General features: G+C 65.4%; 1 protein-coding gene across 1 annotated transcript in view; it reads right to left on the reverse strand.

The window, feature by feature from the left end:
• Positions 1–1,165: 1,165 nt before the first annotated feature.
• The window catches only part of CDHR2 (cadherin related family member 2), a 37,622-nt gene continuing 26,735 nt past the window's right edge, over positions 1,166–12,052 (reverse strand). Inside the window, exons 20-32 of the mRNA XM_039484394.1 lie at positions 10,820–10,891; positions 10,441–10,490; positions 10,180–10,331; positions 8,724–8,826; positions 7,713–7,801; positions 7,097–7,180; positions 6,717–6,794; positions 6,420–6,480; positions 5,487–5,611; positions 5,161–5,274; positions 2,292–2,372; positions 2,033–2,102; positions 1,166–1,523 (exon numbers count right to left, since the gene is read on the reverse strand). Coding sequence (XP_039340328.1) covers positions 1,353–1,523; positions 2,033–2,102; positions 2,292–2,372; positions 5,161–5,274; positions 5,487–5,611; positions 6,420–6,480; positions 6,717–6,794; positions 7,097–7,180; positions 7,713–7,801; positions 8,724–8,826; positions 10,180–10,331; positions 10,441–10,490; positions 10,820–10,891 — 1,250 coding nt within the window. The 3' untranslated portion in view covers positions 1,166–1,352. The remainder of the gene's footprint in view (positions 1,524–2,032; positions 2,103–2,291; positions 2,373–5,160; positions 5,275–5,486; positions 5,612–6,419; positions 6,481–6,716; positions 6,795–7,096; positions 7,181–7,712; positions 7,802–8,723; positions 8,827–10,179; positions 10,332–10,440; positions 10,491–10,819; positions 10,892–12,052) is intronic.

Here is a 12,052-nt window from a genome sequence, read left to right on the forward strand (position 1 = left end):
TGTGCCCCCCACAGCAGAACGCCACCTGCTCATCCCCGAGTGCCAGGCAGCCGCGTGGGCAGGTCTGCGACGTGCCCCTGGCATAACAGCTCCCAGACAGGGCTGGGGGGGGGCATGTGCGTTTCCAGCAGGGGAGGGTCCCCACAATCTGCCTGCAGATCCAGCGGCGTTGGCTGGAGACGTGGCACAGCTGGCCTGCCCGCCTGGCGTGCTGGTCTCTGGACAGTGTTGGTGTGCCGCAGCGATCACAAGGACTGAGCCAGGCCAGGCGGCTGCCGGGACTTCGCCATTTACTTCTTCTTTTTCCTTGGTTTTTTGGGTAAAACTTGTGAACTTGGATGTTGGGTAATAAAACCTGGAAAACCTGCTCTGGAGGCCTTCCTTCCCCGGGGGGGGGGCACCGTCTTTCCTGGGCCCGGGGGGCGTCAGGCACTGCTCCAGGGAGCCGGCACGCCGCAGCGGCGATTGGCTTGGGGTTGTCTCATCCCCAGTGGCCCCCTGGGAGAAACGCTGCCTGCCTCCCTGGGGCACGGCCTGTTCGGCTGACGCTGCTCGGGCGCCTTTGGACACTGGAAAGTCTCTGAGCCGGCTTTGCAAATGCCCAGCCCCCGTGTGTGCCCTCCCCCACTGCACACCCGTGGGAGCCCTGCCTTGCCCAGCCCCCGTGTGTGGGGGGATTAGGGCAGCAAGCCCGTGCGTTGCACTTGGGCCAGGCTACCAGACCTCTATGCGGAAGTGTCACCAGGGAGCCCGGCAGTCGGGGCGGGTACTGCCAGGGGCATGGGCTGCAGCGGCTGAGCGCCACAGCAGGCCACACAGGCCTGGGCCAAGAATCAGGCTGTGCCAAGTGCAGAGGGAAGAGCCAGCCCAGCGTGTGCCAGGGTTTCCCCCTCCCCACCCCAGTCACCCCAGGCTGTCCCAAGCCAGGGCCCAGCAGGCTCCAGGGCCTGGCCTGTGCCTTGTCCTCCATTGCCCCACGCTGACCCCCAGCGTGTCACCCTGTCTGTAGCAGGGCGAGGCAGCGACACACACCCCAATGCCACCACTGCCCATGCTGGACCACCCCGCTCCCCACAGCCCTGCCCTGCTTCCCAAAGTCCCCTGCTAAGAGCCGCCAGCCACGTGAGCAAGGGGCCCAGACACCTCTGAGCCAGGCTGAGGGGTTTCCGACAGTCCAGGGGCTGTGCGAGGCCCCCCCAATGGGAAGGGGACTGCCAGCCCCAGGCTGGGCAGCTTTATTGGCAGGGACGGGCCATTACAGAGCCAGCAGGTCGCTCCAGCTCTCCGCGGGGATCTGCCACACGAGTCCCGCTGCGCTGTGGCCGCTCCTCCCCAGCACCAGCCGGGGGCTCTCACAGGTCCGTGGTGTCCAGGCAGGGGTTGCTGAAGGTGAAGGTTGCCCTGGTGGGGTCTCCCAGTTGCCGAGCTGGCTCGCTAGCCGGAGTCATGTGGTGGGCCTGCAGGGCGGCCGTCAGGGGCTCCTCACAGCCGCCCAGCTGCGCCGGAGCCCCCGCCCGACCCAGCTGGCGGAGGAGAGCGACAGGGAGTTGTGCGGCCACAGTGCACCCAGCAGAACTGCCCCGTGCCAGCCGCGAGCTGCACCCACGGCTACGGCATCCTCAGCGGCTGCACCGTGGGGAGCCAGGCTGTGAGCGAACGGAAGTGCCAGACCCAGGGGTGCCCCGCCCCACCCCTCCCTAGTCAGCTGGGGTCCTGGCTCCACCGAGCAGGCCGGTGTCTGACAGCTGCTGCGATCGTCAATTACCCCCACATGGTGCCGGCTGCCCCCCAGTCCTGGGCTCCCATCCCCACCTCCCCCTCAGCCTCCACCCCAGATGTGCTAGAGTGACGGCGCCACCAGGCCAGGCCACAACGTGGGCGCCAAAGCCAGGGAGCTGCCATGGCCATTGCCCACGGCTGGCATGGCGCGTGGTGGAGGCAGAGCTAATGCATGGCCAGAGCGGGGCAGAGCACGCTGCCACGCAGGCCATGCCCGCCACGGGAGACGTGGGCGCGGGGGCCACTCACTCACCTGCAGCACTGGGGGACCAGGGCTGCCCTCCGCCGGGTTCTCCACGATGTTTTCGTCCAGCGAGTTCAGGCTATGGGGGGGGGGGGGGGAGCAGCACAGATTAGCCAGGGTGCCGCTGGGCTGGGCAGTGCCCGTCCGGTCAGAGCGCCCGCCCGCGGGGCTGAGGGGACACCGAGGGCACAGTTTGGGCCCCCAGGCTGGGCCCCATGAGGGCTGGGGCACCACAACCCAGCCCCCTAAGGACACGTTCCCGGCCCACCTGGCGGCGTCGGCGTTGGAGTCCTCGTCAAAGCCCAGGTCCGAAGGGGCGTCCAGCATGAGATTGAGCACGGGGTTAGCCCTGGCGAGAGAACAACCAGGGGTGAGCAACACAACAACAGCACGGCCACACTCACCACAACCACGACACAACCACAGGCAGCACAACACCACAGCACGGCCACACTCACCACAACCACGACACAACCACAGGCAGCACAGCAGAACAGCACGGCCACACTCACCACAACCACGACACAACCACAGGCAGCACAACACCACAGCACGGCCACACTCACCACAACCACGACACAACCACAGCCAGCACAACACAACAGCACGGCCACACTCACCACAACCACGACACAACCACAGGCAGCACAGCAGAACAGCACGGCCACACTCACCACAACCACGACACAACCACAGGCAGCACAACACAACAGCAGGGCCACACTCACCACAACCACGACACAACCACAGGCAGCACAACACCACAGCACGGCCACACTCACCACAACCACGACACAACCACAGGCAGCACAGCAGAACAGCACGGCCACACTCACCACAACCACAACACAACCACAGGCAGCACAACACAACAGCACGGCCACACTCACCACAACCACGACACAACCACAGCCAGCACAACACAACAGCACGGCCACACTCACCACAACCACGACACAACCACAGGCAGCACAGCAGAACAGAACGGCCACACTCACCACAACCACGACACAACCACAGCCAGCACAACACAACAGCACGGCCACACTCACCACAACCACGACACAACCACAGCCAGCACAACACAACAGCAGGGCCACACTCATCACAACCACAACACAACCACAGACAGCACAACACAACAGCAGGGCCACACTCACCACAACCACAACACAACCACAGCCAGCACAACACAACAGCACGGCCACAGTCACCACAACCAGGACACAACCACAGCCAGCACAACACAACAGCACGGCCACAGTCACCACAACCAGGACACAACCACAGCCAGCACAACACAACAGCACGGCCACAGTCACCACAACCAGGACACAACCACAGCCAGCACAGCAGAACAGCACGGCCACACTCACCACAACCACAACACAACCACAGGCAGCACAACACAACAGCAGGGCCACACTCACCACAACCAGGACACAACCACAGCCAGCACAACACAACAGCAGGGCCACACTCACCACAACCACAACACAACCACAGCCAGCACAACACAACAGCACAGCCACAGTCACCACAACCACAACACCACCACAGCCAGCACAACACAACATAACCGCCACACTCACCACAACCACGACACAACCACAGCCAGCACAACACAACAGCACGGCCACACTCACCACAACCATGACACCACCACAGCCAGCACAACACAACAGCACGTCCACACTCACCACAACCATGACACCACCACAGCCAGCACAACACAACAGCAGGGCCACACTCACCACAACCAGGACACAACCACAGCCAGCACAACACAACAGCACGGCCACACTCATCACAACCACAACACAACCACAGACAGCACAACACAACAGCAGGCTCACAAACCAGGACACACACACAGCCAGCCAACACAACAGCACGGCCACACTCACCACAACCACAACACAACCACAGCCAGCACAACACAACCACAACCACAGCCAGCACAACACAACAGCACGGCCACACTCACCACAACCACAGCCAGCACAACACAACAGCACAGCCACAGTCACCACAACCAGGACACCACCACAGCCAGCACAACACAACAGCAGGGCCACACTCTCCACAACCAGGACACAACCACAGCCAGCACAACACAACAGCACGGCCACACTCACCACAACCATGACACCACCACAGCCAGCACAACACAACAGCACGTCCACACTCACCACAACCATGACACCACCACAGCCAGCACAACACAACAGCACGGCCACACTCACCACAACCAGGACACAACCACAGCCAGCACAACACAACAGCACGGCCACACTCACCACAACCACAACACAACCACAGCCAGCACAACACAACAGCACAGCCACAGTCACCACAACCAGGACACCACCACAGCCAGCACAACAACACAACCACAGCCAGCACAACACAACAGCCACACACACCACAACCACAACACACACACAGCCAGCAACACAACAGCACAGCCACACACACACACCCACAAACACACCACAACACAGCACACACACACACAGCACGGCCACACTCACCACAACCACAGCCAGCACAACACAACAGCACAGCCACAGTCACCACAACCAGGACACAACCACAGCCAGCACAACACAACAGCATGGCCACACTCTCCACAACCAGGACACAACCACAGACAGCACAACACCACAGCACGGCCACAGTCACCACAACCAGGACACAACCACAGCCAGCACAACACAACAGCAGGGCCACACTCTCCACAACCAGGACACAACCACAGCCAGCACAACACAGAAACGTCCATGCACAGCCACACCGCAACAAGCGTGCAGCAGCCCAGCCCCCCGCCTGACGCACCCCGAGGCAGACACCCGGGACCCTGGCGGGGCACACGCGGCCGGAGGCCAGTCACATGCTGTTGGGCCACCCAGGGGGCCTTGGTGCCCAGTCGGGTGCAGCACGTGGGGTGGAAGCAGCTCTGGGCTTAGGAACGTCCACCACAAACATACTCCATGGCACTGCCACCCCCTCTCTGCTTCCCAGCGACCAGTGCTGGGGCATGTCACATCCCTGCCTCCACCCCCCTGGCCAGGCTGCAGCCCCAGCTCCCAGGGATGGGGGCCCAGGCAGGTCCCCCTCCTGCCGGCCAGGCTCACCCCTCAGCGTTGTATTTGTTTGTCCCGGGGATGGCCGGCCCCTGCTGGGCCACGCTGGCTGTCAGTGTGGACGCCACCTTCAGCGCTTTCATGGCCTTCAGCTTCCTCCTGTAGCTGCAAAAGCAAAGAGTGGGCGGGGTGAGCGACGGGCGTGGCGCCGAGGGCAGTGCTGGCTGGGGAGGACCCGGGGCCAGGCTGGCACCTGGCACGGGGTGGCACGGCAGTGGTACAGGACAGCACGGGCAGGAGCACAGCAGGAGCTATGGGGCGGGACAGGCAGGTGTCGGCAGGGCCGGGGGCCGAGGGGGGGGCGGGGGCTCTCATACCTCCGGCTGGTGGCCAGCAAGGCCAGCGTCATGATGAGGAGCAGCAGCACCAGACCCCCAGCCAGCCCCGCGATGATGCCAACCAGCTCGTTCTCCTTACTGGGCTCCACCACTGTCCCGGGGCCCTGGGTATAGAGACACGTCACCCCCTGCACCAGGACCCCACCGCTGCATAGGCTGTGCCACCCCCCAGAGGGGATCCAGCCAGCAGCCTGGTCACTGCTGAGGTGGTGGCAGTGTCAGAGGGACCCAGTGCTGCCTGCAGCGCGCCCACCTCCACCCGCCTCCTTCAGCTCCCCAGGACTCCATGGCAGCTGCACAGCGCCTGCGATACCCTCCCTGGGGCCAGCTAATAGCAACCCCCAGTGCAAATAGCCCATACCAGCCCCTTCCTCACCCCAGGGCACTGCCCTTACCCCATCGCGCGCCAGCATCCTCCACCCAGCCCTGTCCCATGCCACTGCCAGGTCAGCCATCCCAGCCCTCCCGGCACAGTGCACCCCCACTCCTCCTGGCTGGACCCCCAACTCTCTGCTGGGAGCTCGTCCTCCCCAGGGGAGCATCCCTCATCCCCGGTTCCCGGTCCCGTCCAACACGCAGCCTCCCCTGCCATCAGCCCCCTCAGGCCGTCTGCTCCGGCTCTCGGGGGGGGGCAGCCAGCAAACCTCTCGCTGCTCCCCTGCCCTCAGCCTTCCCCTGGGACACCCCCCCCCGCAGTGCCCCAGGCCCTGGTAGCTCCAGCTGACCCAGGCTGTCGCCAGGCTCCCCTAGGTACCCGGCCCTGATGCCCCCTCCAAACCCCGGGAGGAGGCGGCTGACACGATGTGCTGCTTTCAGCCATGGCCCTAAGGGGGCAGGTTCCCCACGCCCTGCCCTTCCTCCAGGAGGAGACAGCACGTCCCAGCCCGGCTGCCCCGGCTCCGCCACACTCACGATAATGGTCAGTCCCAGCTGGATCAGCTCGCTCAGCGCCTGCGGGTTGCTCTGGACCAGTCTGTTGAGGACACAACCCATATGTAAACCCCACTCATGCTGCTCCAGACGGCCCTTGCTTGGGCATCTCACCCACGGTGCCCTCCAGACCTCCGCCCATAGCGCCCCGCCACGGTGCCCCCCAGGCCTCTGCCCACGCCCCCCCCCCAGACAGCCCTCTGCACACACCCGCTGCTCACAGCACCCCCCCCACACAGACAGCCCTCTGCCCGTCCCCCGCCAGCTAACCCCACTCACATGCTGAGTTCGTTCACCCCCAGGGCCGTCCCGTTGCTGAACACGAAGTACGCCTCCATCACGGACTTCTCCTGGGCCCTGCGACGTGAGCCAGGAACGCGTCAATGCCAGCCCCAGAGCCTGGCCCTGCCACAGTCCAGCGGTGCCATCCCACACCCGTAGCCCCCAACCCAGCTCCCCGCACGTCCCGACTGCAGACACAGGGCCCAGGCCCAGCAGTCGCCAAGCACCCGGCCTTCGCCTGCCTTGTCGTCATCCCCTGCCAACCTCCCCCTCCCCATCAGCCTGCACCACCCCTCCCCCAGGATCCTGCCCCGGCCCCACGGCCTTGGCCACCCCCACCCAGCCTATGCCCTGCCCCCTTCTCACGCCTCGGGTACCTGGACGATCTGGACTGCGACGCATCTGCTGCGGACTGGATCACTGCCACGTAGACCGTTGTCCTGGTCGCCATCGTCAGAGCCCTGGAGCGAGCAGGGGGGAGCCTGGTACATGGGCTGTGCCCCACGCCCGCAGCCCCAGAGAGCCCCAGTCTAGCTGCCTCAGCCCTCCACTCGCAGGCCCGGGGGTGGGTAGACACGTGCCATTTGCCAGAGCCAGGTGGGGGCATCTGGTTCTCCCCTCCAACGTCACGGGTCAAAGCTGGTCCCGAGCGGGAGCACACCTGGGCACATGGTGCCCCAGGGGCCTTCCCCACTGGCCAGCAGCACCAGGTGGCTTGGGCATTCAGGGCCCCGCCGGTGCGGCCCGTGGCCCACGCAGCAAGGGGGCGGGGAGCTGCAGGGCTGATGGGAAGGTGGGACTGGAATAGTGGGGAGAGGTGGGCACTGAGCCTGCCACAGGGTCCTGGGCACCAACGGTCCCCTTTGGGGTGCACAGCACCGTGCCGTCTGCACACGCGCAGGGGAAATGGCCGCCAGGTGAGTGCAGACGTAGGTCAGGACATGTCAGCCCTGCAGGCTGCCCCGCCCCGTCTGCGCCCAGGGACCCCCTCACGCTTTGATCTTGTCCGAGTTCTCCTGCACTTCATTCACGGAGGTCGAGAAGACCAGCCGGACCCGGTAGCTCTGGTCCACGGTGAAGATCTGCAGTGGGGGGAAGGAGAGCCGGGGGTGAGCCAGGCCGGGTGTGGGCACGGTGCTGTGCCCAGTGTAGAACTGATACATGAAATTGTTTTTAATTGTTCACTTTATTAATGTAACTTCTGTTCACCATTCACTACACTTGCCTACATTGTAACTTCTGTTCACTGTTTGCCATATTGTAATTCAAACGCCATTTTAAAACGCTCACTCCATTTTGTAAAAGCTTCTTCCAACCTTCAGTTTTGCAAACCCTGCTGTAATCTTATTAGTTTAGTTTCGACGTGTGACTGAGGTATGGATGGATGATGGAATCAACCTCCAGCCCCAGCCTGTCCTGATGAAACAGAGTTCAAACCCCACCGGCTGAAGATGCAGACAAGAGCCCTAACAAAGTAAGCAGAGGCCACCCTAAACAGAAAAGGTGCAACAGAAGGAAGATCAAAGCCAGGTCCGAGGCTGAAAGTCGCCTGCAATTGACGGGTGATCAATCACCAAACCCAGAGGCAGCGGGACACAGCAAGACCTAGAGACTCTGGATTCCAACTAAAGCCTACAAAAAGGATGGGTGAGATGGGAGACTTTGGAGGGTAACATTCTGCTGCCGACATGGAAGGGCATCGGTGGCTGCCCAACAGTGACCCAGCTCGTCCTTGTGCCCAGCTTTCCTGGCCAGTTACCGCCACAAGCTACCAACTCAAGCTGCAAACTCAAGCTATGTCCAGGCCTGGTAACTATGCAGCAGCTGCAGAACATCTGATGGTGTGTGTGTGTGTATAAGAATTAAGATATTAGTTATTGGTCATAAATCAAATTGCCATCATAATAAATGTGGAATCTTTGTCTTGCCCCCTGAAAAGATCCTGTGTAGTTTTGTCTGTACAACCCCAGCGCTGGCCGCAGAGGGGGCCGGGAGTGTACTCACGTCCAGCACAGCCGAGGAGTTGAGCGACGGTGTCCCGCTGTCCTTGGCCTCCACCGTCACCTGGTACCGGCCCTTTAACGACCCATCCAGGTTGCTTGCAACTCTGTCAGGACAGCAGGGCGTTCAGACGCTCCCCACCCAACCCAGCTACCTGCCCGCTGCCCCCCAGGCCCAGCTACACCTGCCCCGCTGCCCCCCAAACCCAGCTACCCCTGCCCCACTGCCCCCCCAAACCCAGCTACGCCTGCCCCACTGCCCCCCAAACCCAGCTACCCCTGCCCCACTGCCCCCCCAAACCCAGCTACGCCTGCCCCACTGCCCCCCAAACCCAGCTACCCCAGCCCCCCAGGCCCACCAACCCCAGCCCCACTGCCCCCAAACCCAGCTACGCCTGCCCCACTGCCCCCAGGCCCAACTACCCCTGCCCCGCTGCCCCCCAGGCCCAGCTACGCCTGCCCCCCTGCCCCCCAAACCCAGCTACCCCTGCCCCACTGCCCCCAGGCCCAGCTACACCTGCCCCGCTGCCCCCAAACCCAGCTACCCTGCCCCACTGCCCCCAGGCCCAGCTACCCCTGCCCCGCTGCCCCCACACCCAGCTACCCCTGCCCCACTGCCCCCCAAACCCAGCTACGCCTGCCCCACTGCCCCCAAACCCAGCTACCCTGCCCCACTGCCCCCAGGCCCAGCTACGCCTGCCCCACTGCCCCCCCAACCCAGCTCCCCCTGCCCCCCTGGCCCAGCTACGCCTGCCCCGCTGCCCCCAAACCCAGCTACCCCTGCCCCACTGCCCCCCAAACCCAGCTACCCCTGCCACACTGCCCCCCAGGCCCCGCGACGCCTGCCCCACGGCCCCCAGGCCCAGCTACCCCTGCCCCACTGCCCCCAGGCCCAGCTACCCCTGCCCCGCTGCCCCCAAACCCAGCTACCCCTGCCCCACTGCCCCCCACCCCCAGCTACCCCTGCCCCCCAGGCCCACCTACCCCTGCCCCGCTGCCCCCCAAACCCAGCTACCCCTGCCCCGCTGCCCCCCAGGCCCAGCTACGCCTGCCCCACTGCCCCCCAAACCCAGCTACCCCTGCCCCACTGCCTCCCAGGCCCAGCTATGCCTGCCCCACTGCCCCCAAACCCAGCTACCCTGCCCCGCTGCCCCCAGGCCCAGCTACGCCTGCCCCACTGCCCCCAAACCCAGCTCTCCTTGCCCTGCTGCCCCCAGGCCCAGCTACCCCTGCCCCGCTGCCCCCAGGCCCAGCTACGCCTGCCCCACTGCCCCCAAACCCAGCTACCCCTGCCCCACTGCCCCCAAACCCAGCTACGCCTGCCCTACTGCCCCCCAGGCCCAGCTACGCCTGCCCCACTGCCCCCCAAACCCAGCTACCCCTGCCCCGCTGCCCCCCAGGCCCAGCTACCCCTGCCCCGCTGCCCCCCAGGCCCAGCTCTCTCCCTGCCCTGGCGTTACTGGATGCTGCCAACGTAGAGGTCCCCCTCAGCCGTCGTCGCCACCTTGAAGACACTGGTGAGGGTGTGGGAGGGCCCGTTGTCCTGGAGGAACAGGACTTTGGAGATGCTGAAGGTGATGGCTCCGCGTGGCCCCGAGTCGGCGTCTGTGGCCTGCGACAGGAGACCGGGCATGTCATGGCCCCACCGGCACAGCCCCCTGCTCGGGGCTGCACCCCGCAAGCCCCCAAGGGCCGCTGCCCCGGACCCACAGCCTCCTCACCTTGACCACAGCCACCGGCAGATCCACGGGGGAGACCTCAGGGACCACAACTGCGAAGGAGACAGGAAGACGGCTCAGTGGCGGCCAGCGCTCGGCTCGGCTCACAACGGCACACGGCAGCTGGCAGCTGCAGCCACCCTCTGCTGGAGCCCGCTGGGCAGCCCTGAGCTGGGCAAAACCGGGCACCTGCCAAGCTCACGGGGCTCCCGTGCCACCACTCGCATGCAGGGGCTGTAAGTGACGGGCACCCACTGCTGCACGGTGGGTGCCCCACCCTGCTCCCAAAGCTCGGCCCTGCCAGCGCTCAGGAGGCCTCGCTGGCTGGGCGCAGGGACTCGGCCTCACACCCACGCAGGGCCGCCCGAGCCTGCACTCTCACCGAAGGTGTCGTTGATGCGCAGGAACTCCGGGCTGTTGTCGTTCACGTCACTGATCAGGATCCTCAGTGTTGCTGCGAAGGACACGGAAGCGAGAGCCCTCGTCACAGATCAGGGGTCTCTGCAGCGCCCCCAGGCACCAGGCGCGTCTCCCAGCCCCGCCCCACAGGACCTTCAAAACCTTCCTCCGTCCATGTGCACCGATCGCTGCTGCTGCAGCCAGGGCAGCCTAGATCACCCCCCTCAGCCAGCATCCCACTCTCCAGAGCGCCCCCTGCACCCCACCCTCCAGAGCGCCCCCTGCTGGGTGGGGCCAGGGCCAGGGTACCCGGGATCACCCCCTCAGCCAGCACCCCACCCCCCAGCCCGCCCCCTGATGGGCGATGCCCGTGCCAGGGGACCCTGGATCACCCCCCTCAGCCAGCACCCCACTCTCCAGAGCGCCCCCTGCACCCCACCCTCCAGAGCGCCCCCTGCTGGGTGGGGCCAGGGCCAGGGTACCCGGGATCACCCCCTCAGCCAGCACCCCACCCCCCAGAGCGCCCCCTGCTGGGCGAGGCCAGGGCCAGGGTACCCGGGATCACCCCCCTCAGCCAGCACCGCACTCTCCAGAGCGCCCCCTGCACCCCACCCTCCAGAGCGCCGAGGTCCATCACCGAATCTCCTTCCAGTTGGTCAGCGGCAGCGGGTCCAGCAGCTTCCTGCTGCGCTCCATCCGCCTGGGCCCAGAGTACCCGGGATCACCCCCTCAGCCAGCACCGCACTCCCCAGAGCGCCCCCTGCACCCCACTCCCCAAAGCGCCCCCTGCTGGGCGAGGCCAGGGCCAGGGTACCCGGGATCACCCCCTCAGCCAGCACCCCACCCCCCAGAGCGCCCCCTGCTGGGCGAGGCCAGGGCCAGGGTACCCGGGATCACCCCCTCAGCCAGCCCCCACCCCCCACAGCGCCCCTGCTGGGCGAGGCCAGGCCAGGGTACCCTGGCTCACCCCCTCAGCCAGCACCCCACCCCCCAGAGCGCCCCCTGCTGGGCGAGGCCAGGGCCAGGGTACCCGGGATCACCCCCTCAGCCAGCACCCCACCCCCCAGAGCGCCCCCTGCTGGGCGAGGCCAGGCCAAGGGTACACGGGATCACCCCTCAGCCAGCACCCCACCCCAGAGCGCCCCTGCTGGGCGCGGCCAGGGCCAGGGTACCCAGGATCACCCCCTCAGCCAGCACCCCACCCCCAGAGCGCCCC

The sequence above is a fragment of the Mauremys reevesii genome, linkage group 8 (genome assembly GCF_016161935.1).
Source record: "Mauremys reevesii isolate NIE-2019 linkage group 8, ASM1616193v1, whole genome shotgun sequence".
NCBI lineage: Eukaryota > Metazoa > Chordata > Testudines > Geoemydidae > Mauremys > Mauremys reevesii.